The following is a 26,257-nucleotide window of genomic DNA, read 5'->3' as shown; positions in this document are numbered from 1 at the left end:
TGGATGTAGAATTGATTGCTTCTTTGAATTTATTGCTTGTTTGTCTATTTTTTTTGGTGGGAAGCAGTTTCCTGGTACTTTCAATTTCATGGGAAAAAAAGAGAAACATTGTTATGTAACATCTTTGGTTAATATCCATGATTGAATTTGTAACTATCTCTAAATCACAACTGTAAAATGATACCCTGCTTGTCAAACAAACATGCAGTATCTTAAACTCATAATACAATTGCACAGATATTGGGTAAAAAATACAGATTGAATTAAAACAATGTGTTGAATAAGAACTGAAAAATCAGCATTCCTCTAATGGCAAATATTTCCTCGCTGGAGCTACAAAATGATCATCTCAACTCCTCAGAGAAGGCCAGAGCGAGATCCTGTAAGGAACAATCCTAGTCTACTCTTAGGAAAGTTCTGTTGGTGGAACTGAATGACCAATAAGAATCTGGTTACTCAATTTAAAGTAATGTCAGGATCTTTAACTCCATGACAAGAATATTCAAAGGGAGAAATTTACGTGATTTCCTATTGCTAGATCTACTTGTGTAATCTTTACATCAAAGAAAGTATTGGATATAGCAGAATTTCCGATGTATAAATTGCTACATCAGTGAAGTAATCCTAATGCTTCATTAGGATTAAATGTACTGGTACTGGGAAATGTGTACTCATACACTTAATGAGACTTTTAATTAAACACTAGAATAGGCATGTGATATGTGCTCAATAAATGTTAAAATGTTCCCCACTAAATCAAATCATTAAATTGAAAATTGGTAAAGTTCCAGTCACTTATTTTGCCTTTTCTTTCACAAGCAAACTTCAGGATAACAAAATAAAAGGTGGCAGTTGCTTTCTAAAATATAAAAACAGATTATGTGATAGCAGTTATACAAACTTATATACAAGACAAAATCGCATAAAACTATACACACTTACAAATAAGTGCATATAAAACTGGTGACATCTGAATAGTTTATGGATTGTATGAATGTCAATGTCTTGGCTTTGATATTATACTCAAATTGTGCAAGATATGACCATGGGGAAAACTGAGTGAAGGGTGCCAGGGAACTACCTCTATTGTATTAATTTTACAACTTTTGTCAATCCATATGCATTGCAACATAAGTAAAAAAAAAAAAGAGAGAGAGAGATTAACTAGAAGATTAACTAGAAGATTAACTAGAAGAAAGTATAGTTATTATAGTTATTCTCTTTGTATTAGCGCCAGCTATCTTCATTTCCCTTTCTCATATCTCAGCTACACTATCCTTTCTCTAACATGGAGCCTACTTAAAAAAAAAAAAAAAAAAAGAAGGACAGAAAGAAAGAAAAAAAGAAATAAATTCAGAGACAGCGGATATGCTAAATATTTTCAAATCAAAGCTCATACAAGTCATGGCTCATCTGTTATAACATTCTTTCTTGATGAATCAGGACTTGAATTGATTACAATTGGTACGCAAGAAGTTCACTCTTTTTTCCCCTGTGCTTCAAAATGAACTTTTATTGGTTGATCAGTGGTAGACTCATTCATAAAGACCTATCTTAAGAAAAAAATAAAGGAATTAAAACAAAAGAACAAATACTGAAAAGGGGCCAATAATTTCCCAAATTTCATCTTTCTAGAAATTTAGTGTCTTGGATTTCCTTTAGATGATCATTAATCTTCATTTTATACCACATTGTTTTTAGTAAACTTGGCTGCACTCCAGTATCCAAATTGGACACCAATCAATTCAAATCAATCAATTTGTCTTATCTACTAGCCACAGAATTTGCATCTGGCCTAATCAGTATCAGCAAGATGGAGATGGATCCTTGGATAACTCTTTCGAACTTGAGGAAAATAAGCTAGACACAAAAGAGTTTGTAGTATATTGTTCTAGTTATGTAAATTTCAAAAATGGTTTGAATTTTAGCATTTTTCAGTTTGCATTTGAAGTGAAGATAATTTTGGAAGCAAGATGGAGGTGATATCTGGAAGGAGAAAGAGAGTAGTAACTAGGTAAGGTAAGGAAAGATCTTGAGGGTGCTGGAAATGTTCTATTTCTTGATGGGAGTGGTAGCTGCAGGTATTTCCTTTGATAATTCATTAGAATTTTTTGCTTTTATTACATTTCAATATGTATGTTTCATTTTATTTAAAAAAATGGGAAGAAGAAATGTGTGTTGAATTTTTTCTGTCTTATTTAGGTTTTGTTGTGAGGTATGTCTATTATCTATTTCTCACTTTACAGTAACTACAGCTCTGTATTTCCAAATCTAATTTATCCCACAAGCTCATGCTCAAATTTCAATTTTAAAATGAGTCCTTTCCTTATTTCTTTCTGAAGTTGCCTCTTCCTTCTCTGTTTCTTTGTTCTGCTCCAGGGTGGATTGGAAATAGATTCAATGATACCTCTTCTGTAATGAAGCACAAGTGAGAAAGAGCTGGGGTCTCCTATGATTTCCAGAATTTTAGTATATTAGAATAGATAGAGAGTAGAGATCAATCGATATTTTCTCAAGCTGAGTGTCACACATTTTCCATTCAGTGATATTGAAAAATACCTCAACACTGAGCTGAATACCTTTGATTTGGTTGTTAGATGTTGAATGAACTTTGAAAAAATTATCTGGTTGTTCCTTTTACCCTAAAGTAGTTATTATAGAACTGACATAAGGTGCCTTACCAAATTACATGAATAACATGAAATTCAGGTTTCTGGGAAAAGGTTAAGAAACTCTTTTTTTTTTAATTAAAAAATTTTTTAAATATTTTTATTTATTTGACAGATAGAAATCACAAGTATGCAGAGAGGCAGGCAGAGAGAGAGGGGGAAGCAGGCTTCTCGCCAAGCATAGAGTCCGATGCGGGGCTCAATCCCAGAACCGTGGGATCATGACCTGAGCCGAAGGTAGAGGCTTTAACCCACTGAGCCTCCCAGGCGCCCTGGTTAAGAAACTCTTAAGAAAATTAACAATGAATAAAAATTGACCATTAGTAAATACTAAAATACAGATACTTGTGTTTCTATGAAAATAAATTATTTTAATTATGAATAAAAAATACATATTCAGTGTTCTTCCCAGATGATGTTTCATTTAAATAAAGTGAGTAGGTTCATGTTTCATACTTTAGGTGATTAGAGATAAAATAGGTAATCATAATTCTAACATGTGGCTTCAAAATAGAGTAGAATTTCATTCTTATCCATTGTTTTATGCAACAACCAATTAAACTTTGAATCACAACTATTTTAACTCATTTCTACCATTTGTTTTAAAATAATGGGTCCTTTTTGCATCTCTGAAATAATATGTGGAACCATATTAGAGGTATGAATATAAAAACTAGTCCATCTTTTTTTTTTTAAAGATTTTATTTATTTATTTGACAGAGAGAGATCACAAGTAGGCAGAGAGACAGGCAGAGAGAGAGAGGAGGAGGAAGCGGGCTTCCTGCTGAGCAGAGAGCCCGATGCGGGACTCGATCCCAGGACCCTGAGATCATGACCTGAGCCGAAGGCAGCGGCTTAACCCACTGAGCCACCCAGGCGCCCCTAGTCCATCCTTTTAAGAAAAGAAGTTCTTGCTATGTCTGCATTTGACACTTTAGCTGACTCCAGAAACTCTAAGACAAGTGCTTTATCTACATAGTTTCATTGAATTCAAATGTCCGAAGATGGGACTTCTAATTACTTAGGAAGAAACTGTTGCTTAAGGCATTTATGTTCTGATATATCCTAAGATGAATACACTTTGATGGTAATTTAGAAACCATGAGTGAATGGGCAGAAAGAGAGGGAGAGGAAAAGGGAGAGAAATGAGTCATGTGATTACTTATTTATTATAAGAGAAAATTGTGCAGAAAAAAATAAGAGAAAATCCTGTTGGAGCATGAGGCTAAATAGCAGAATCAGATGACATTCATTTACTTTACTCAAAATGCAGTGAGCCCAGATTTGCTTAGGCAAAAGCAAATCTATGACTCTGTGTAATTGGGGCTGCTGGGGCTGGGACTTATTTCATATGTTCCACTGTGTTTCTAACCAGGGCTTTATGAACTCCTACCATCTTAAGTCAGACATTCGCTTAGTACTTGGTTTGGGCAGGATGACTCCACTTTCTCTCGTAATTTGTTAAGTGTCAGGTAGTTCTGGTGCTCTTCTTAGTTCTTTTTTTTTTTTTTTGAGTTTACCTCAGGTAACACCAAGGCAGTTTTATAGAATTGTCCTCAAGGTAGAGCCTCAGGGTGTGAAATATGAGACAAGAAAACAAAGGAAACAGGGTAACAATTCATCTCTACCCAGATTCCCAGTAAACTCAGGGATGAAAACCATAAATTTCCCATTTTCCAAATGAATTTAAGTTGATTTTGATATTCACATATTTAAAAAAAATCCCTCTCATTTTCTTTTATGATAATCAAAGGGTTTGCATTACACATGTACTGTGGTGATTTCCTGTGTTGTGGTTCCTGGAACACTTTAGAAGCTAGTGACTTTACTGCTTCTTGTTCATATGATACATTCACCTATAGAAGATTCGAGAACATTGTTCAAATAAATAATTTTTCTTTTTTTTTCCTTTTAAATTTCTTCATGCATAACTTTTGGATTATTTAGCTTCCAGCTCAGCTCCGTGAACCAACACACCACCATCCTTCTTGATTAAGCACGTACTGTGTGTTGCCAGCATCGACACTGGAACATTCCTCATGGCAGGTATGTGAGTTCCGAGTCATAAAATTTTTAAAAATGAAATGAAAGAGAAAAGGCATCTCAGGGATATGGCTAATTTCATGGTAGCGCTTTTAGGAAGAAATGGACATTTTTAGGCTTTCCATGTGTCCGTGCTCTCCACTCCTGATTCTTTATCTATAATTTAGAAATGATTTTGTGAAACTTTTCCAGCAGGTTTAAAGAGTGACTTCTGACAATGATAAGCTCTAAACTCTGAATGCAAACTGAATTTACCAGATTAAGTTATGAAAAACATAATGCTAGCACCGAAGTAAATTAATGACAATGCTTACAAGTGTCCTTTTAAAAATTTACCATTTGTGTTATGACACTCTAAGTCACCTAGATTAATAGTATGTCTGTTAGTGACTCTTTGGGAGAGTGCTAATGTTAATGCCACATCTCCTAACATTAATTTGTTTTAGAGTAAATGTCAAAAAGCAGTAATTTTTGGTGTGAGAAAGCGTAATGTTCTTGAAAAAAAAATGGCTGCTAATATATCCTAACTTAATGTACAGTGAAATGAATCCAGGTCCCCAAGGTATTACCCATATGTCACATCAGGCTGGGAGTGTTCCTCTGTCTTCTCTTCCTTATCAAAAAACCTCTACAAAACTACAAGCAGCTGGACATTTCGTAGGTAGAGAATGCACTGAGGTGACTAGAAGGGCACATTTCCACGTACTATTGCTGCAATGATAGAAGATGCTAAGTAAAAGAATCTGGGTCTAGACAAACTTGCATTTGATTTCTGACTTGGATACTGACTAGCTTTGATACCTGGAGAAGATAACATTATTAATGGACCTGACGTTTTTTTATCTACTTAATGGGAATCATATTATCTTGTGCTTCTTGTTATGTAAGCCTATAAAACACAACTTGATGCCTACTGATGTCTTCTTACTCTGGATCTCTAAGCTTCTTTGTGGAATTAAGAAATAAATGGTAAGTCCACTTTACTGGAACAAGACTGGTAAAGGAGAAAATTTATAGATAATTTCAATAATGAATAAATTACAGCACATAAAAATTTGGGTATTGGAGCAAGTTATGAAGGGAATATTTTCATTTTCCAGTGTTTCATTGGCAAGATTATTGGGTTATCAAACCAAAGAATGTTTTGGATTCTCTCTCACTGTATTACTTTTAAGAACTTTGTTCTTTAAATAATCACTGTATTTCTCTTTCACTACAGCTTCTCAGACCACTCCATGGAATTTGATTTCTGGCATCTTAGGAGTAACATGCCTTATTTTGATGGCTACTATGGGAATTTTGTTGAAAAATTGTAAGTTTTTCTAGTCAAGTTTGTATAAAAACCATAACTTAGGTAAAACCATTCAATAATAAATGTTTCATTTTACTAATGTGTAATATTTTATTATTTCATAAACTTGTATTTAATGAAGTAAATTTTTAATCATTTCTTACAGTATATCCTAAACAAAGTATTCCGCCAACATTGTCACCAGATGAAATCACTGAAGTCCAGAAAGGTAGGTTCCATACTTGGGAAAGTCTTAGTTTTGGTAGTTTCTTGTTTTTCTCACACTGAGCATGATGGAATAGTACACTTAAGAATACGGTTTTACCTACTAATTGTAGGATAGCCATGTTTCATTTTTCTCTAATGTAAAAAGCATTAAATTACATTGAACATGGGTCATTTACATATTTAAGTAATAAGGAAAATATTAACCTGAAATGACATTTTTTTTCCTATATGAGTGCTCATGTTTAAGTAACAAATAAAAAAATAAGGTACAGTAAATACTATGGTTAATCCTAATTACCTGCTGGTTTGCTCATAGCTCATATTTTTATATCTCTTCACCTCTGCTTCTGCTTCTTGCATGACTCAGAATATAGTGCAGATATTTCACTTACCCAGTGAAAGCCAGCTCAAAGTCCAATTTTTTAAAATATTTTTTCCAAATGATCTCCAAATTGTCTCACCATCTTCTGTGATCATATTTGTCTTTTTTTTCCCTTAACATTTTTTCCATCCGTATTGCAATTTTTTAAAATTTATTTTTTATTTTCAGCATAACAGTATTCATTTTTTTGCACCACACCGAGTGCTCCATGCAATCCGTGCCCTCTATAATACCCACCACCTGGCACCCCGATCTCCTACCCCCCGCCCCTTCAAAACCCTCAGATTGTTTTTCAGAGTCCATAGTCTCTCATGGCTCACCTCCCCTTCCAATTTACCTCAACTCCCTTCTCTCTATCTCCCCATGTCCTCCATGCTATTTGTTATGCTCCACAAATAAGTGAAACCATATGATAATTGACTCTCCCTGCTTGACTTATTTCACTCAGCATCATCTTTTCCAGTCCCGTCCATGTTGCTACAAAAGTTAGGTATTCATCCTTTCTGATGCAGGCGTAATACTCCATCGTGTATATGGACCACATCTTCCTTATCCATTCGTCCGTTGAAGGGCATCTTGGTTCTTTCCACGGTTTGGCGACCGTGACCATTGCTGCTATAAACATTGGGATACAGATTGCCCTTCTTTTCACTACATCTGTATCTTTGGGGTAAATACCCAGTAGTGCAATGGCAGGGTCATAGGGAAGCTCTATTTTTAATTTCTTGAGGAATCTCCACGCTGTTCTCTAAAGAGGCTGTACCAACTTTCATTCCCACCAACAGTGTAAGAGGGTTCCCCTTTCTCCACATCCCCTCCAACACATGTTGTTTCCTGTCTTGCTAATTTTGGCCACTGTAACTGGTGTAAGGTGATATCTCAATGTAGTTTTAATTTGAATCTCCCTGATGGCCTGATGTCGTATTTCAATATTATTGACATATAATGTGTAAGTTCAAGGTAATCAACAGGTTGATATGATACACTTATAGTTGCAAAAGGATTACTACCATAACATTTGCTAATACCTCTATCATGTCACAGAATTACCATTTCTGGAGAGGTAGAGTCCTCAAGATCTACTTTTTTAGCAACTTTTGAGTACATAATACAGTATTGCTAACTATAATCATAACCATGTGCATTAGATCCCTAGAACTTATTCACCTTCTAACTGGAAGTTTGTCCCCTTTGACTAATATCTCTCCATTTACCCCACCCTCCAGCTCCTAGTAAGGACCACTCCACCCTACATTCAGAACCGTTCACTTGTCAAAGATTTGAGTACCTACCATGTGTCTTGACTTTTATCACTGAGGAGAGTAAATGTTCAAGACACTATCACTGGGAAACTGTGCAATATCAGACTTCAAGCTCATTGTTTTATTTATCTCTATTTTCAAAATAAAATATCCAAACATCGGAATTCTCCAATTTGTGCTATATTGTTTTCTGACTCAGGAAATATGCTAAAATATTTTCCTTTATATCTCTTTCATCTCGCTTATTCTTATTTATACAGCAGGGCTCAATTTGGGTCATTTCCTCCAAAAGGTTCTTCAGCCACCCTCCAATTTACACTCTGCTACCCAATGTTTTAACATACTGACTTACTCTTGTGTATATTTACCAAAATTATCATTAAATTGACTTGATAAATGATTGGAAATTATATTGTTCTGACTCTATATCTCGAATATAATCTCTATTAGGAAAAAGCATTATGTCTGACATGTCACATTAATAGCACCTGAACTATTGTATGTGTAGTAGATTCTCAAAGAATATTTGTGGAAAATAGTGAAGAAATAACAAATGATTTTTGAATGAGTAAATAACATTGAAAAAATTGAATGTCATAAGTCATTTTTCTTTTTTCTCTTAGACTTTGACTGTTGTTCTTGTCCAAAAGGCTGGATTGGGTACCAGTGCAACTGCTACTTCTTTTCTCGTGAATTGAAGACTTGGCAGGAAAGTCAGAGATTCTGTGCTTTTCTGAATTCCAGTCTACTTTGGTTCCAAAACAGAGATAAATTGGTATGTATTTAATTCTGATTTCCTACATTTTCTTTGACCTAGGAAAATATGCTATCTAAATAAGCTGAATACTTTAATTTGTCTTTAATTATAGTAAATGGATGGTTATTATTTGAACTGACTTGCTAATTTGCTATATCTTGAAATAATCATTATAAAACCTACATAAAATTTATCAAAGATTTATATTATAGGAATAAAAATCAAGTTACAGTCCAGATAAAGTACAAGGAACATTTTAGAGAGAATTCAAAGAATGAATAATGGGCCATTATTTTTACTCAAAGACTAATAAAATAATTTTATGATTTTTAGTTCATTAACTGGGCTTATAATTTACTTTGTAATTACATTTTTTGTCATCATTCTGGGATTTAATGTGCGATAAGTATGGAGGGTCTGATAAAAAAATTACACAACTTAAGAAAAAGTGAAAATTTCTCTAGCTGCATTATGAAACTATCTTGAGTATAAGTTAAGTAGACTATATCTATGAAATTTATCCTCCAGATACTGTTGATGTGGGATCAAATTTGATTGTAATCTTTGAAAACTCTTACTTCCTTCTAATGTTTTCTATTCCTTGAAGAAGTGGTATTTTGTGACATTTATTTGTGTATCATAAATGATATTTGTGGAAATTAGTGAATAAATAACATAAGGAAGAAAGCATGTAACTGTACTTTCAATAAGGAAGAAAACATGAGGCATGTGACTATGTTTTTTAAACTGGACATTAAAAATGATTTCAGTTTCTGTGATTAAAAAGTTAAATTTGATGCTGACACCTTCTTAAAAGTATATTATTCCTGAAATACATTCAAATTTGATTAATATATTTGTCTCTGTTTCCAATCAGCATTTTATGAGCTCCAGCACATATTTTTACTGGATTGGACTCCTTTACCATAACGACAAAAAGGCCTGGCTGTGGGAAGATGGCTCTCCTGTCTCCCAAGATCTGTAAGTTTCTGGCAGTCAAGTTCCTTTTTAGCCCTGCCCTGCCGTGTCCTGCCCAACCTTCCCTTCCCCTTCTTTTCCCTTCCCTTCCCTTCCCTAACATTCCCTCCCCTTCTCTCCCCTCCCCTCCCTTCTCTTTCCTCATCTTACCTTTTTCTCCTCTCCTCTTCTTTCTCTTTTAGATCTTTATGAGTTTATCTGTAGATCTCGCCAGATACTGTAACATCTGGGAGCATGTAGCTAGGATAACCTATCTGTCTTGAAAATATAAAAAAGAGAGGCAATCTAATAATTTTAGCTCCACCTAGATCATCCAAATTTATGCTTAAGTGACATGAAGTTAGTGTACTTGTGACCATAAAACAGTTTTCGATTTTTTTTTTTTTTTGCCTCATACAAGCCCTTGGATGCCTACGTGCATGTACAGATGCTTACCTTCACAGATGCTGTTCAGGGAAAATAGCATATTATTTTCTTTACTCTTCTTGAGTCTGTTATTTTCAGCATACTCCCATGTTTCATATAGTCTGTGGTTATTTTCTGTATATTTGTAAACTTTGGTTCTCATTTTTATTCATAAACATTGGATTTGCAGCCTCAGACAATGATAAATCTTATGCTTGGATTTTTTTTCCCAGAGTTGATTATCCAGTATATCTTTAAACAAAACAGAAGCATACCATATATCAAAACCATTAAAAACAGCAAGAAAAACATGAAATCGTTGGCCTTAATACTGTTGATTATTGAGGAAGTAGCTGAGTTTTTGTAATACTGTGCTTTGAAATTGTGAAAACATGGCTCTTGCATAAAAATCAATCGACTCAATATGTTAATATCTCATTCAAGTGCTTTAAAAATTCTATCATTTCATAAAAAAACACTATCTTTGAATAGTCTCATTTCCTTTTCTTATATGTTAACATTTTATTTTTCATTACAGATTGCCATCACTTCAAAAATTAAATACAAAGAAATGCATAATGTATAGCTCAAGCCAAGGTATTTTGGATGAACGCTGTGATGATGAAAGTCGTTTTATATGTAAAAAAGAGCTTATTTAAGTGTTTCTTGGAGTGGGGGTGGTGGGCAGTGAAGATTCAGTAGTACTAAGAAATGACTTCACCTCTTATATTATTGCTAATTATCTACTTCTGGGATCTGTAAAATGTTTCAAATCAAGTCTTATGATACAATTTTCATACATTTGAAATCATGTGCTTTAAAATTGGTGAAATTTGGGGCAGCTGAGTGGCTCAGTCAGTTAAACAGCTGCCCTCAACTCAGGTTATAATCCTGGAGTCCTGGGATTGAGCCTGGCATCAGGCTCCCTGCTCGACAGAGAGCTTGCTTCTCCCTCTCTCTCTGCCTGCTGCTCTGCCTACTTGTGTTCTCTATCTCTCTATCAAACAAATAAATAAAATCTTTAAAAAATAAAATAAAGTTGGTGAAACTTGTGCACCTATATCTGCCATAACAGTGCACCAAGGTAAGGAATTTCAGGACTATTGTGATTTAATGGATATGTTCAACATTAAATTTAACATATTTTATGCATATATCCTTGTGAATTTTTTTGAAGAAATTCAAATAAAATAATTTGCACCAAATGATCTATATCAATGTCATTTCAGAACTTTGTAAGTCATAGTAAATTGGGAAGTCCCATCTTCATCTTACTTTTCTGGAACTTAGTTTTTTCTGGATATCTATATATCTCTATGTTTCAATTTAGAGGTTTAAGTGTCATATGACAGCTCCCTCATGTGCATCATCAGACTTTAGAGGGGAACATGTTTGTGTTCTTCTCTTGGTGGTCCTGAGTTCTGCAAAGTACTTTTGAATCTTGGGCCAAATAGGTGGTTCCCATGTGATTATTTTTAGATTTCTCAAGGGTAAACGGAATCCAAGCCTGATCAAATAAATTTACAATACTTATTTTTCTACCCTACATGTCTTTCTTGCCTTATGGTTATCCATCAGTAAAAAGTCACTGAGATGTAAATTGAAGATCTTATTCGCCAATCAACCCCAAGCCTTTTTCTTAAAAGTTATGTGTAAAATATTGAACATTTTCCTTTTAATGTTGGGGAGGGAGTAACCCATTTAACTGAGGGGTCCTGAGTGTGTCAGAGAAAGGGTGGGAGCATAAAAAGGTCTGTTGCCTGTGACCTAGGGTTTTCCTAACCTCACAAATATCAAAAGCCAATTCCACTTTTAAAAACTGTTGCATATGCTTTTAAAAAAATTTATATTGAAACATCTTTTTGTTTTCTATTTCAATTAAAATATAACAATTAAGAACCTCAAATTGATTCTTAATAAAGAGCCAGGAAGAGAAAAGAGCCTGTGTATTTTAATTCTTAAAATATAAATATAAATGGGCACCTCAGTGGCTCAGTGGGATGAGCATCTGCCTTGGGCTCAGGTCATGATCCCATATTGGGCTCCCTATTCAGTGGTGAGTCTGCTTCTCCCTCTCCCTCTGCGCCTCTCCCTCCTTGTGATTGCTTGTTCTCTCTGTTTAATAAATACATAAAATCTTAAAATGTGTGTGTGTGTGTGTGTAATAAGACTACAAACTGCATTCTTCATGTTCTCATATGAAGATTAGGAAAATGCCCTTAAAATTATATTGTGAAAACTACAAGACAATCTAAATCAAATGTTAACTTGGACTAGGAGGACACACATTATACTTTCTGGATATATAAAATGTTTTGGCTTTGTGGTGTCTAGGTGGTTCTGTCGGTTAAGTGTCTGACTCTTGATCTGGCTCAGGTCGTGATCTCACTATTGTGGGATCGAGCCCCATGTTATTCTCCAAACTCAGCAGGGAGTCTGCTGGAGAGTTTCTCTTTCCCTCTCCCTCTACCCCTCTTCCCCACTCTCTACAAATCAATCAACCAATCAATCAATCACTCTCTAAAATGTTTTGGCTTTTTTCCATATACATTCAAAATAATATATTTTAATTAAATTAAAAAAGAGAGATAAACATAATGAAGATTAATGTTTTCTGTCCCAACTATCCCATCTCCCCATCCTCTTCCCATGAGGTGATTTCCTCTTGATTTTTTGTTTGTTTTTCTCCTTGGGGTGGTTTTAGTGAACCAAGCATGGTCTATTTTGTATAATTTTGACCACAATGAATCAATCTCAAGTGTTTTTATTTAGCCACAGCCAAGGATAGCTTCAGATTGTTACTTTTCACATCATCACCCTATGAGGTGCCCAGAGCCCTATCTGCCTTTACTGTGAGAACTCAAGAACATGCAAGAGCAATGAGGAAACAGAAGGTGCAAAATATGGTGGGTAATATCTAATTTCAGAGAGTAATCCATGTCAAAAATTGTCTCTACCGAGAGAGGAGAATTCCTGTAGGCTCCCAATTATAGCTCACGTGTTTTTTCAATTCCCATATCATTTCAGGGCATTTATGATGGAAAGTCCTGGATTGAAAGGACAATGCTAGTCTTCCACAGTGGTGTGTCTTTCTCGCAGCATGACCCCATCATGTTAGTGACACTGAGTCCATGGCCATCAGACCTGTTTTATTTTTATTAGTCTTCCTCCCACTCTTACCTGCATACTACTTCCCTTCATCCTGAAAATATCTTTGTCATTGCTGGGATCAGAAAGACCTCTTTTATATAAAGATCTTTGTATTAAATATCTCTTTTCTCTTCTAACATTATTTCTGACACATTTTCTGGGGGATAAATGTTATTTTTCTTTTGTTCTTTGCTTTTTTGTTATGAAATGGGCTAATGCACGTGGAAGGATCTAGTTGAGTGAATATCTCGGTGTTGAATGTAAAACTAATGAGAGAGGGTGAGGAAATGTCCACCCTCTCTCCAGTAATGAAATAATATTGCCAAGAATCAACTTATACTTCCTTAATTTTATCCTGTTAATTAAGTGTGTTACTCTGAATGTATTGGTACGTGACAAATTATGACAAATTTAGAAATTTAAAACAGCACATGTTTGTATGTCATAATCTCTATGGATCAGGAGCTGAGCATGGCTTTGTCCTTAGCTCAGGACTTCACAAGGCTGGAACCAAAGTCATAGCCACACTGAATTCTTATCTGAAGTGGAGTCCTCTTCCAAGTTTTTCAGTCTGATAGAAAAATTTAGTTCCTCGTGGTTGTAGAACTGAGACATTTGCCTCCCTCGGGTTGTCCAACTGCATAGACAGTCACACCGTGGACCTTTGCTTCTTTAAGGGCAAAAGGAGTGTACTCTTTTCTGTCCCAGCTCTAGAGCCTTTTTTAAAGTATTCAACTGATTAGGTCAGCTGTACCCACATTATTCTCTCTTTGATTAACTGAAAATTGGTCTAATTTAGAACCCTAGTTACATTTGAGAAATAGCTTAATCTTTCCATTTAATGTAATCTAATCACAGAGCAACACCCAATCATCTTCATAAATCCCATTGAAATTCAAGGGCACATGATCAAATGTACATCAGGGAATTTTGAGGTCATCTTAGAACTGCCAACCATACCAACATAGCCCTAAAATATATGTTGTAAGTGCTACTATGTAGTTTATTGAAATTAAACATTGCCTTTTAATTTCCTGGTAAGATAACCAAGAATTGAATTCATATATGCCAGGACAAATAATACTTTAAAATTTTTTTCTCCAATGTATTAATTCTTCATTCCTCCACTACTGAGTTTGTCTATTAAACACAAAGTTTCTGTGTAGCTGGATTGTGACAGCTCTTTGTGTCCAAGGATGCTTGAAGGTTGGTTTTTGACTCTTGGCCAGTGAGCTAGCTAAGTAAGTAACTAAGTTAACATAAAAAATAACTAGCATAAAAATTTATGGCAAGTTTTTTAAAGTTCAAACTTCTTGTGTGGAACCTAAAACCAATATATTTACTTTTATTTACTTATACTGGAGATAATTAGTTATATATTCTGTTCTTTCTACTTTACAATCAGACTATACAGGAAACTTCTGTCTGAACTCTCCTAAAACCAAGTTTCTTCATATAGGAATCAGCACAAATACCAACAGTTTTCTTCAGAGATGAACCATGCTTTTGTGGAAGTAAGAACTTTGGGGAGCTTGTTCCTGAATGGTTTTTTGGTCCCCAACTGCTTATTAGAATTTTCTTCTGCTGTATTGTATTATTTGCTTTTTTAAAAAGCCTCATATGGGTATGCTTATTAAAGCTTTATGATTTCTTTCAATTATCTAAATCTGGAAATTTTTGGAACATTTAAGCCCTCTTTTTCATTTCCATAATTTTGGACCTTTTGAATGTTTTCTATTTATGTCTTAGTGTAGGGGTTAGAAAGCTTTCTTTGAAGAACTGGCTGGTAAATATTTTCAACTTCATGCACGTTGGCCATCACATGGTCATCACATGCCTGCCAGGCATGGCAGACCTCAGAGACGGTCCTTTGGGATCATCTGCTGTGCTGCCCAATGACCCCCATCCTGATTCTGGTCATACCACTTCCTTGTTGTTCTTTGTAGTTAATTATATAAATATGTAACCCTGAACAGGTTAGTCTGGCTTATTTTCTGAGCTGTATGTGAATAAAACTTCCCATTTATGTTGGAAAAAAAAAAAAGAAAAAGGTGGATGGTTTCTAGTGAGGGCTTACAGGGGAGTGAGAAACATGTTGTTAGAAACTGGTGTAAGAAATTCTTACTGTGGGTCAGGTGTAGCATCACTGTCATCTGCAATATGTGAGATGATAGGAAATATACCTAATAAATTGAGTGAACAAGCTAAAGTTATTTCTAGCCTGACTGTTGAAGATAAGGCCTGGTTTCTTCTTCTTGCTTAGATTACCAATGCAATAGGAGACACATTAACAAAGGAGAGGTCTTTAAAACAAGGAGCTAGAGCTCACTGGTTTTGAAGATTCTCAAGTTTCTTCTAAAGTAAAAAAAAAAAAAAGCAAAAAAGCTAATTATGAATTCTGAGCGAAGATCAATTTCAGGGTGCTCTCAGGGAAGTACAATGTCAGGCAAAAGCTATGGGTATAACTGTAAAATTCTCTGTTAAGTTTACAGAAAGAGCAAAAGTGGTGCCTCAGTTCAGAAAAAAGATCTATAAAGAGTATACTTCAACTAGCCATCTAGAAAGCTTGGTATTTTTTTCACAGTTATCTCAGCAGGAGCTCTCTGCAGAGAAGCTCAAAGAGATGAATGTGTTTGGGCTTTTGGGAATGAAGTGAACCCCAGTGAAATTCATAGGAGCCTCCAAAACATTTTTAAAATAATTACTATCAGCCCAAGCATGGCTAGTTTGAACTGAAAAGGACAGAGACAGTAAAAATACAAACACCTAATACAAAGACACATATATACATACATACAAACATACATAAATGAGAATCTTGGTCTCCCCAAATATTTGCAAGTAGGAAGCACCTAAGAAAACGATGAAGCGACAAACAAATGCTGCCTTTCATTAAAAAGAAAGAATGATTTAGGTGAGAGAACCAAGAACCTAGCAGGTTGGTCCAAGAGTTATGCAGAGATATTTCAGGGCAAAATAGGACTAAATCCTAACCAAGTATCCTTGATATATTATTGTATATTATTATTATATTCTGTTTAAAGTACTATATATAGATACATATAACTATTTTTATATTATGTAGATACAGATATACACCTGTCTATCAATTGCCTATCAACCCTCTTTTTATCATCATGTAACATCTATGGCGCATTTTCTTTTTCCATTCATCTGTCAAAGGGCATTTAGGTTGGCTCTACATCTTGGCTGTGATGAATAGCTCTGCGATGAATGTAGGAGTGTTAATATCTCTTTCAATTCTGATTTTATTCTTTTGAATACATATTCAAAAAAGGACTGCTGGATCATATGGAATTTTTATTTTTAACTTTTTGAAGAATCTTCATACTGTTTTTGCCAGCTGTCACACCATTGTGCATTCCCACTAAGAGTATACAAATGTTTCAATTTTTCCATATTCTGGTCAACACTTGTCTTTTTTTTTTTTCTTAATCTCTATTCTAACAGGTGTTAGAGATGGTATCTTGCTGTGGTTCCTTAATAATTAGTATTCTTAAGCTTTCTTTTATGTGCTTGTTGACATTTGTAAATCTCCCTTAGGAAAATGTTTATTCAAAATTAAGTCCATGTTTAAATTGTTATTAGTTTTTTTTCATATAGAATTGTAAGAATTACTTATCTATTTTGGAAATTAACCCTTTATCAGATATATGGTTTGCAAATATTTATCCTATTTCATAAGTTGTTTTGTCACCCTCCTGATGGTTTCCTTGATGTGCAGAAGGTTTTTAGTTTGATGCAATCCCACTTGTCTATTTTTGCCTGTACTTCTGTGTCATATCCAAGAAATAATTACCAAGACCAATGTCATGAAGGTTTTTGTCTATATTTTCTTTTAGGAGATTTATCGTTTCAGATCTTTTGGTAAGTTTTTAATCTACTTTGTGTTGATTTTCGCATACGGTGTGAGCTAAGAGTCCAATTTTGTCCTTGCATGTGGATATCCCAGTTTTTCCAGCACCATTTACTAAGGACACAATCTTTTTCTCATTGTGTATTCTTGCCACCCTGTCAAAGATCAGTTGACTGTACATGAGTGGATTTATCTCCAGGATCTCTATTCTGTTCTGTTGATCGATGCATCTGTTTTCATGCCAGTACCATATTGTTTGGGTTGCTATAGCTTTATCATATAATTTAAAATCAGGAAGTTTGATGCCTCCAGCTTTGTTCTTCTTGTGTAAGATTGCTTTGACTATTTGAGATCTTTTGTCAGTCCACAGAAATTTTAGGATTTTTTTCTAGTTCTGTACAAAACATCACTGGTATTTTGATGGACATTGCATGGAATCTGAATATCATTTTGAGTAATATGGACATTTTAACAATATAAAGTCCTCTGATCTCACCAATCAGCCTGGCCAGATACTCTGCAGTACCTCCAACCTTTGTGTTAAGTTCACCCCATTTTATTCTTAGAAGCTCCCAGTCATCTACTGTATAGGCAAGTCTTCAGTGCTTTTTTTTTTTCTTTAGATTTTATTTATTCATTTGACAGAGAGAAATTACAAGTACACTGAGAGGCAGGCAGAGAGAGAGAGAGAGAAGGAAGCAGGCTCCCTGCTGAGCAGAGAGCCCGACGCTGGACTCAATCCCAGGACCCTGAGATCATGACCCGAGCCGAAGGCAGTGGCTTAACCCACTGAGCCACCCAGGCGCCCCTTCAGTGCTTTGACATAAGGGACACTGATTCCAGTTCCTGAGGAAACCTCTGTGAAAGTTGGTTATCAGATCCTCTTTCCACTCTTTTACTTTCTAGGGAGAAGTTGGGAGCTGGAGTATTTTGTCCACCCATTTTGTGTTGGGCCAGTGAGTGGATCTGAGGAGCTATGACAGCTTCTATTTCACACCATCATCTCTGTTCTCATTGGTACCAGGCAATGAGACTCTACTGGGTTACATTAGCACTTCCAGACAGGCTAGAGAGAAGTCAATCCTATGGGAAATGTTCCCAGAAGTTAGAACATTGGATGTGTAGTCTACCTTTTTCCTCCACAGGGAGAAGCTGGGAGTCAGAGTTTATTATTTTCTCACTCACTGTTGAGCGGGCTATGAAGGCTTTGAGATTAGGATGACTGCCAGCACACACCACTGTCACAGTTCTCACTGGCCACAGGAGGCTAGATTTTGTTGGGTGTTATCAACATTCTGAAATAGCCTAGACAGAATCCAGTCTTTTCAGTAGACTATGAAAAGTCAGGGCACTAAGACACTCAGTCTACCTCTTCCTTCCACAGAGATAGAGGAGAACTGATTGCATAGACCTGAGCCAGGGTGAACATTATGACAAGAGGGTGTCTCAATTTTCCCTACTGGCTTCAAAGTGGGTAGTTTTGCATTCACCCAGGTTACATGAAGCCTCTCGGTTAGTTTTAGAATTTCTCACAAAGGGATTCTACCCATGAGTTGTTATTGAGTTGGTGTGTTTGTGGTTGGAAGGATGGCTAAGTACTTCCTGTTTTGCTCTCTTGCTGATGTCATTTGGCTAATTTTTTTTTCCCTAGAAGAGAAAAATGAAAATAAGCACACTATATATTCCTAATTCACATGTATTTATCTATACATATTTCCAGCCTTAAGTGATATAAAATAGAAATACTTATTCACTCAATTTCTAATTTATATCTAAATCAGATTTGAATTGCAATCAAGTGCAGTTTAACTGGGTTTAAATGGACAAAAATAACACCCTGTGTAAGTGAAAGAATAGTGGCTGGCTTCATCTCATGACTGGGAGAACAATCGCCATTGTAAATAATGCCATAAAACATCTCCTTATAACACTACCTGGGACTTTTAATATTTTATAATTACCTGCTGGGGTTTTCTGAACAATATCCTTTGAGATGTTTCTGGCTCCTGTACAACCCGTGTTGCAAAACCCAATGTGATATTCTTTCTTTGTACATTTTTACTTGCCCCAGCATTAAAGTTGTTAGACTTGCATTTTTTCAGCTGTTATGGGCTACAGATGTTTGTGAAAGCACTAAACAAGTAACACAGATGTGCTGTGAGAGAGCCAATTGTATGTGCAGAACATAGCCACCTCAGTTTAACATTTTGAATGCTTAGTCACTGAAAACTTATGAGTCTTCCATACTAGCTTTTGCTGGATAAGAGTACAAAGTATATTTTAGAGTATGGATCCAAAAGAAAGGGTATTTTAATAAATATACTAGCTAAGTCTCCAGTTTCATATTACAAAGATGTTGTCTGATTTCAAATTTATCTCCCAACTCTCGCCCAAATACATAAACTCAGTAAGAAAAGCAAATAAACCACACAAGACCCATGACCTTTCAGCAACTCCTGATACAGACTACCACAACTTTCAAATTAACCATAAGCAGAGAAAAGAAATTTAATGGAGTTCTTGATCTAGCCAACTACTTAATGCATGTACGGTGCAGCGTCAGGGGATTTCTATGAAAAAGATGACAAAAGGTGCCAATGAAGCACAGACAGAATCAATCCAGGAAGATAAAACTGCAATAAGAAATTCCAAAATACTTAACAGAGTTTGGAACTCCGTATTTCATAAAGGGTTTGAAATGTAAGACATAGGAGAAACTTGGAAAAACACTTTTTTCCCCCTTTGGGAGAAGCAGATAATAATGAGGGGGTTGTGCCTCTTACTTGTGAAAGTAAATAATAATAATAAATAATACTAATTATGGGGATTTAAGGATCTTGAGGAAAGGAAAAAGAAAAAAGACATGCCTTTCCCTGCATGCTGCGCCTCTCATGTCCACACCATCCGTAAAGGAAACTGCACAGAACAGGGCAGAACTGACAGAAGAGGGAGCTCTCTGACTAGGAACCTTGACCAGTACAGGAGTAGGGATAGAAACAACAACAACAAAAAACAAAAAATAGACTGTGTCAACATGTGTTGGAGGGGATGTGGAGAAAGGGGAACCCTCTTACACTGTTGGTGGGAATGCAAGTTGGTGCAGCCTCTTTGGAGAACAGTATGGAGATTCCTCAAGAACTTAAAAATAGAACTTCCCTATGACCCTGCCATTGCACTCCTGGGTATTTACCCCAAAGATAGAGATGTCGTGAAAAGAAGGACCATCTGTACCCCAATGTTTATAGCAGCAATGGTCACGGTCGCCAAACTGTGGAAAGAACCAAGATGCCCTTCAACGGACGAATGGATAAGGAAGATGTGCCTCCATCAGAAAGGATGAATACCCAACTTTTGTAGCAACATGGACGGGACTGGAAGAGATTATGCTGAGTGAAATAAGTCAAGCAGAGAGAGTCAATTATCATATGGTTTCACTTATTTGTGGAGCATAACAAATAACATGGAGGACATGGGGAGACAGAGAGGAGAAGGGAGTTGGAGGAAATTGGAAAGGGAGGTGAACCATGAGAGACTATGGACTCTGAAAAACAATCTGAGGGTTTTGAAGGGGCAGGAGGTGGGAGGTCGGGGTACTAGGTGGTGGGTATTATAGAGGGCACGGATTGTATGGAGCACTGGGTGTGGTGAAAAAATAATGAATACTGTTATGCTGAAAATAAATAAAAAATAAATTTTTTTTTTTTTTTTTTTTTTTAAAGATTTTATTTATTTATCAGAGAGAGAGAGGGAGCGTGAGCGAGCACAGGCAGACAGAGTGGCAGGCAGAGGCAGAGGGAGAAGCAGGCTCCCCGCCGAGCAAGGAGCCCGACGTGGGACTCGATCCCAGGACGCCGGGATCATGACCTGAACCAAAGGCAGCTGCCCAACCAACTCAGCCACCCAGGCGTCCCTAAAAAATAAATTTTAAAAAACAGACTGTGTCTGTAGAAAATAACTTTAACAATTCAAGAATATGAATAAAATATTTTCTACCTCCAAAAAAATCATCCATCTAAAAAAGAAAACAACCACAAAGCTGATGAAAACCGGTGCCACACAAAAATTAAATACAAGAGCCTCACACAGTCATAAAAAGGAACAGAAGTGCCAAAAAATAAAAGGTTGAAATGAAGCAGAAGTCAATGAAACTCAGAAAAGCAGTAAATTGACCAAAGTAAAGCAAGGATTTACAAGACAAATGGAAATATAAGAAAGCAGGTGTTCAAGCCCCAATACTAGACAAAGAGGTATACCTAAAGAGAATTAATCGAGACCAAGAAAAGACTCTCTATAATCTTAAAAGATAACAGGCTATTATGGATATTAATAGTTATGAATCTATTCAGTAAGTAATAGTGACTAAATATTATAAAAATTACAGTCGATATGAGAAGAAATAGGCAGTAACACATTACTGAAAGGTGATTTTAATAGGCCACTCTCAATATAGCACAGCAAGTTTGAACAGGATGTTATGTTACAGATGCTCTAAATAACATAGTCAACATCGTAGATATTTAAGATACTTATTGACTACTATACCCGGAGAGTAGAAAATATACCTTCTTTTCAAATGCATTTGAAGCATCCACAAAAAAAAAAAAATGTATGGATGCTTTTTGATCTGGATATAGTTCATACATACACTTAAGTGTATGTATTTATGTACAGTTATGTATATGTTTTTGAGTATTCTAAAGCATTTTGTTTTGCAGAAAAACTCTTAAGGTAGTCCATTGGAGTTAGGAAGATAGCATAGATGCCAATTATCTCCACTCTTTATTATTATTGTTCTGGTAGTGTTAGCCAATATAACTAGGCTAAAAAAAAGATTTAAAAAAAACTCCATATTTGCACCTGTGTGATAATATACCTAAATTATATGAGATAATTGATGATAAGCCCAACTCTAATAATAATAAATTCAGTAAGTTAACAGATTGTGGAGTTAATATGCAAAAATAAATAACCTCCAGGGTGCTTGGGTGGCTCAACTGATAAGCATCTGTCTTCCACTCAGATCATGGTCACCAGGTCCTGGGATCTAGCCCTGCGATGGCTTCCCTGCTCAGAAAAGAGTCTGCTTCTCTCTCTCTTCCCCTCTCCCTGCTCAGGCTCTCTCTCTTAAATAAATAAGTAAATAAAATCTTAAAAAAAACAACATCTATTTATACAACTAAAACCACTGAGAAGACATGAAGGAAAAAACTGCATTTATAATCATGATAAATAAGATGAGATATTTGGGAATGAACTTAACAAGGACTATTTAGAATCTATTTTTTAAAAATGTGAAACATTCCTGGAAGACAAAAAATAGACTTTGAAAGGTAAGAACATCTATTTTTGGTTGCGATCTTTTCTTAATTTAATTTGTACATTTGAATGGATCCCCCAAAACCCAAAGACTGAGAGATCTAAGCAAGTTGACATTGAAGTTCCATAAGGGAAAATAAACACGGCACATATAGACTGCAAAAGCATAGCTATGAGGAAGTGCTAGACCTACTAATTTTTGAAACATACTTCAAAAACCTCCATTTAAAATAGTATGGTTAGTCAAGATACACAAATAGAACAAAGGAATAGAATACAAAGGTCAAAAATAGTCACAACTACATATAAAAATTCAGATTATGATAAAGGTGGTGATCTTAAATCACAGGATACATGTTGTTTGGATAACTGGATAGCTATTTGCAAAAGGTTAAAGTTAGATATATTTCTCAAACCATATATAGGAGTTAGCGTCAAAAGGATTATAAATTTAAATAAATAAAATGAAACCATATAAATGGAAGAAAACTGGATATATTTCTCTATGATCTGGGAAAAGGCTTTCTAATTATCCTAAAAATTTCAATGCTATAAATGTAATGTTTGAAAAAATATGGCTACCTAAATTTATTTTAATTTGCATAGCAAAAAATACCAAAATTAAAGTCAACATACACATGAAAAACTTGGGAAAAAATTTACAATATACATTAAAAGATAAAAGATCATATTCTTAACATATAGAGAATGTTTAAAGACTGAGGAAAAAAGACCAAAAATCCCCTAGCAAAAACCTGGGCAAAACCCCGTGAATAATTATTTCATATAAATGACCATTAAACTGAGAAAATAAACTTCAATCATCATAAGAGAAATGCAAACTAAAATCATAATGAGATTCTATTTTTCATTTGCCAGATAAGCAAAAATTCTAAAGCTTGATGAAGTTGAGGGGAAATAGATGTTTTCATATCCTACTCTTGGGAATGCTAAAGGCTACATCCCCATGGAGGAAGTGTCTCTTTTCCTCTCTTCTCCCCCTCTGCCTACCCTTCTCTGTAGATGAACAGTTACAGATATTGATATAGGAATAGGTATAGCTCTAGAGCTATAGTTATGGGAAAAAACAGAGATACCCAACATACCCAATTGCATATTCATGTACTCCTTAGATCAGCAATCCATCTCCAAGGAATTTATTTTGAAGGTGATGTGTAAGTGGAAAGAAATAGAAAACCACAGGACCTACATGTGCAGGGAAAGAAGGCTGGATAAGAGACAGTATAATGTATCGCTTAGGGGTACTCTCTGAAACAAGATTTCCTGGGTCTATAATTTATGTGACTCTGGAAAAGTTATTTTTTCTCAGTTTACACCTCAGTTTCTCAGTTAGAAAAATGAAAGCATTAAAACATCTTTCTTCCAGATTTGTTCTGAAGAATCAATGAGTTAGTTTAAGCAAAGTACATGTAATTAAAATGGCCCTCACACAAATGTTAACTCTTTCTAAGGGAGGAACATTATTTTTGTAATAAAAGTTACCTTAAAAGTTATCTTTATTTGGTTATCTTTTGTTCAAATATTTGAATGAATTTTTTTCAAAATGATATTTGTTTTCATGGATTAAAACAAAACAGCAAAATGAAAGAATTCTTTCTCATCTTTGTAGGTATGAATTTAAAAAATCTTGTAAGTACTATCCTACTTATTTCTAGAAGTAAGTATACTCTCTACTTCTTGATCATAGTCTTATCCATTTCTCACAGAGGCACTGAATAAACATCATTTATATGTATGGTTTTTGTTTATCATCTTTAAAAATTTTTTTACCCACATCTTTTTTCATTTTTTTAGAAGATTTTCTTTATCTATTAGAGAGAGAGAGTACAAGCAAGGGGAGCAGCAGAGGGAGAAAGATAAGCAGGCTCTCTGCTGAGCTAGGAGCCCAACATGGGGCTCGAGGACACACTGAGCCATTCACCCTCTCTACCAGCATCTTTTGGATTTCTTACTTGCAGCTCAAATCCATGATCTGGCACCACTCTTCTCTCTCCTGCACTCATAGTGTCCCTTGGATACATCTTAGAACATCATTTTTAAAAAAAATTTAAATTCGATTAATTAACATATAATGTATTATTTTGGGGGTACAAATCTGTGTGTTTTATCAGTCTTATAAAATACCCAGTGCTCACCATAACACATACTTTCCTCAGTGTTCATCAGCCCGCCACACTATCCCCTCTCCCCTCCCTTCCAGCAACCCTCAGTTTGTTTCCTGAGGTAAGAGTCTCATGGTTTGTCTCCCTCCCTGCCTCTCTCCCAATAGTTTGGCTATTGAAGAACACCATAACTTCTGCCAAGCAAAGAAAATCATCAACAAAATGTAAAGGTAATCTACCAAATGGGAGAAAGTATTTGCAAACCATGTATCTGCTAGGGAGGTAGTATCCAAAATATACGAGCAATTTTATGCTTCTTGGTATAAAGTAATTTAAAAAGTTAATTGTTCAAGCTTTTAATGCCACTTTGTCTCTATATCTTATTTTAATATATTTTTTAATCCTTAAGTCCCATAGGTAGGAATGGAGTCTGTCTAATAAATGTTTTTCCTGAAGATGTTAGAAACTGAAAACCTGTCAAAGTCTGAGGTATAGTTTGTTGAGGACGATTATTGGGTAGTTACAAGACATATGTTCTGTGCTTATTTGTTTTGTGATGGAGTTGATGGCTATAAATAATATACAAAGAAGTATTCTTTATTTTAACTTTTGTATTGAGATATAATCAATTTATTATGCTAGATTCAGGTATACAACATTCTGTTCAGTATTTTTATATATTGCAAAATGATCACCATTATATGTCTAGTTTACATGCATTACCTCACAGTTACACTTTTTTTTTCTTGTAATTAGAAGTTTTAAGGTCTTTTAGTAACTTTCAAATATTCAAACCATTAATAACTGTAGTCACCATGCTGTACATTACATCCCCATGACTTATTTAATTTGTATATGGAAGTTTGCACCTTTTGACCCCCTTCACCCATTTTGACTATCCTCCCCACTGCTGTGAGTGCTCAAGTTTTTTTTTTTTTTTAGATTCCACATATGTAAGTGAGAGCATATGACATTTGTCTGTCTTTGTCTGATTTATTTCACTTAGTTTAATGCCCTGGAAGCTCCAACTATATTATCACAAATGGGAAGGTGTCCATTTCTATGACTAAATAATATTCTATTTGGTACATATTTATATGTGTGTGTGTGTGTGAGAGAGAGAGAGAGAGAGAGAGAGAGAGACATTTTCTTCATCCATTCGTCCATTGGTGGACCCTTAGTTTGTCTCCACATCTTGGCTATTATAAATAATACTGCAATAAACATGGGAGTCCAGATACCTCTTGAGTTTGTATTTTTGTTTTCTTCAAGTAACTACTCAGAAGTAAAATTGCTGGATCACAAGGTAGTTCCAACAGCACACAAGGGTCCTCTTTTCTACACATCCTCACCAACACTCACTCTTTCTTTCTTTCTTTCTTTCTTTCTTTCTTCTTTCTTTCTTTCTTTCTTTCTTTATAAGCCTAACTAAGGAATTGATATATTGAATTGATATCAGCCTAACTAAGGAATTGATATATATGATAGACTCACTAAAATAAATATTTTTAACACTAGAACTCCCAATGGGCAGATTATTCAGAAGAATAAAAATAGTCAATATGTTCATTAAAGAATAGTTCAAATTGAAATAGCTGAAGAAAATGTGGATTAAAACTATAGTGTATACAGTGTTTGCCTATAGAATTTTACACTTGATAGTAACAGACTTAATGACAAACTATATTCTGATATTTTCTTCTTATAGAAAAAAATAGAAATAGAAATAAATTCAATATCTGAAAATTGCAGAATAGTCAAATTATGATATAGCTT

The 26,257-nt window shown here is 35.1% G+C and overlaps 1 protein-coding gene across 2 annotated transcripts; it reads left to right on the top strand.

The window, feature by feature from the left end:
• The first annotated feature begins 4,486 nt into the window (after positions 1-4,486).
• Positions 4,487-11,220, top strand: LOC101690095 (natural killer cells antigen CD94). Of its 2 annotated transcripts, XM_004779747.3 has the most exons (7): positions 4,487-4,715; positions 5,601-5,681; positions 5,932-6,024; positions 6,170-6,232; positions 8,499-8,650; positions 9,510-9,613; positions 10,554-11,220. In XM_004779747.3, exons 3-7 carry the CDS (start codon positions 5,994-5,996, stop codon positions 10,672-10,674), a joined length of 471 nt encoding a protein of 156 aa, XP_004779804.1. In that variant the 5' UTR covers positions 4,487-4,715; positions 5,601-5,681; positions 5,932-5,993; the 3' UTR covers positions 10,675-11,220. The 2 variants fall into 2 exon arrangements, with proteins under 2 accessions (XP_004779804.1, XP_004779801.1); XM_004779744.3 differs by lacking the exon at positions 5,601-5,681.
• Positions 11,221-26,257: the final 15,037 nt, after the last annotated feature.

This window comes from Mustela putorius, unplaced genomic scaffold, assembly GCF_011764305.1.
Source record: "Mustela putorius furo isolate JIRA1106 unplaced genomic scaffold, ASM1176430v1.1 tig00537227_pilon_pilon_pilon, whole genome shotgun sequence".
NCBI classification, from domain to species: Eukaryota; Metazoa; Chordata; class Mammalia; order Carnivora; family Mustelidae; genus Mustela; species Mustela putorius.
The sequence above is the reverse complement of the archived record's forward strand: the minus strand, read 5'-3'. Positions and strand labels throughout refer to the sequence as shown.

Coding starts and splice junctions, on each gene's coding strand:
- LOC101690095 (XM_004779744.3), top strand. Junction 6,233..8,498: donor AATCACTGAAGTCCAGAAAG/GTAGGTTCCATA, acceptor TTTTTCTCTTAG/ACTTTGACTGTTGTTCTTGT. Junction 9,614..10,553: donor TCTCCTGTCTCCCAAGATCT/GTAAGTTTCTGG, acceptor TTTTCATTACAG/ATTGCCATCACTTCAAAAAT.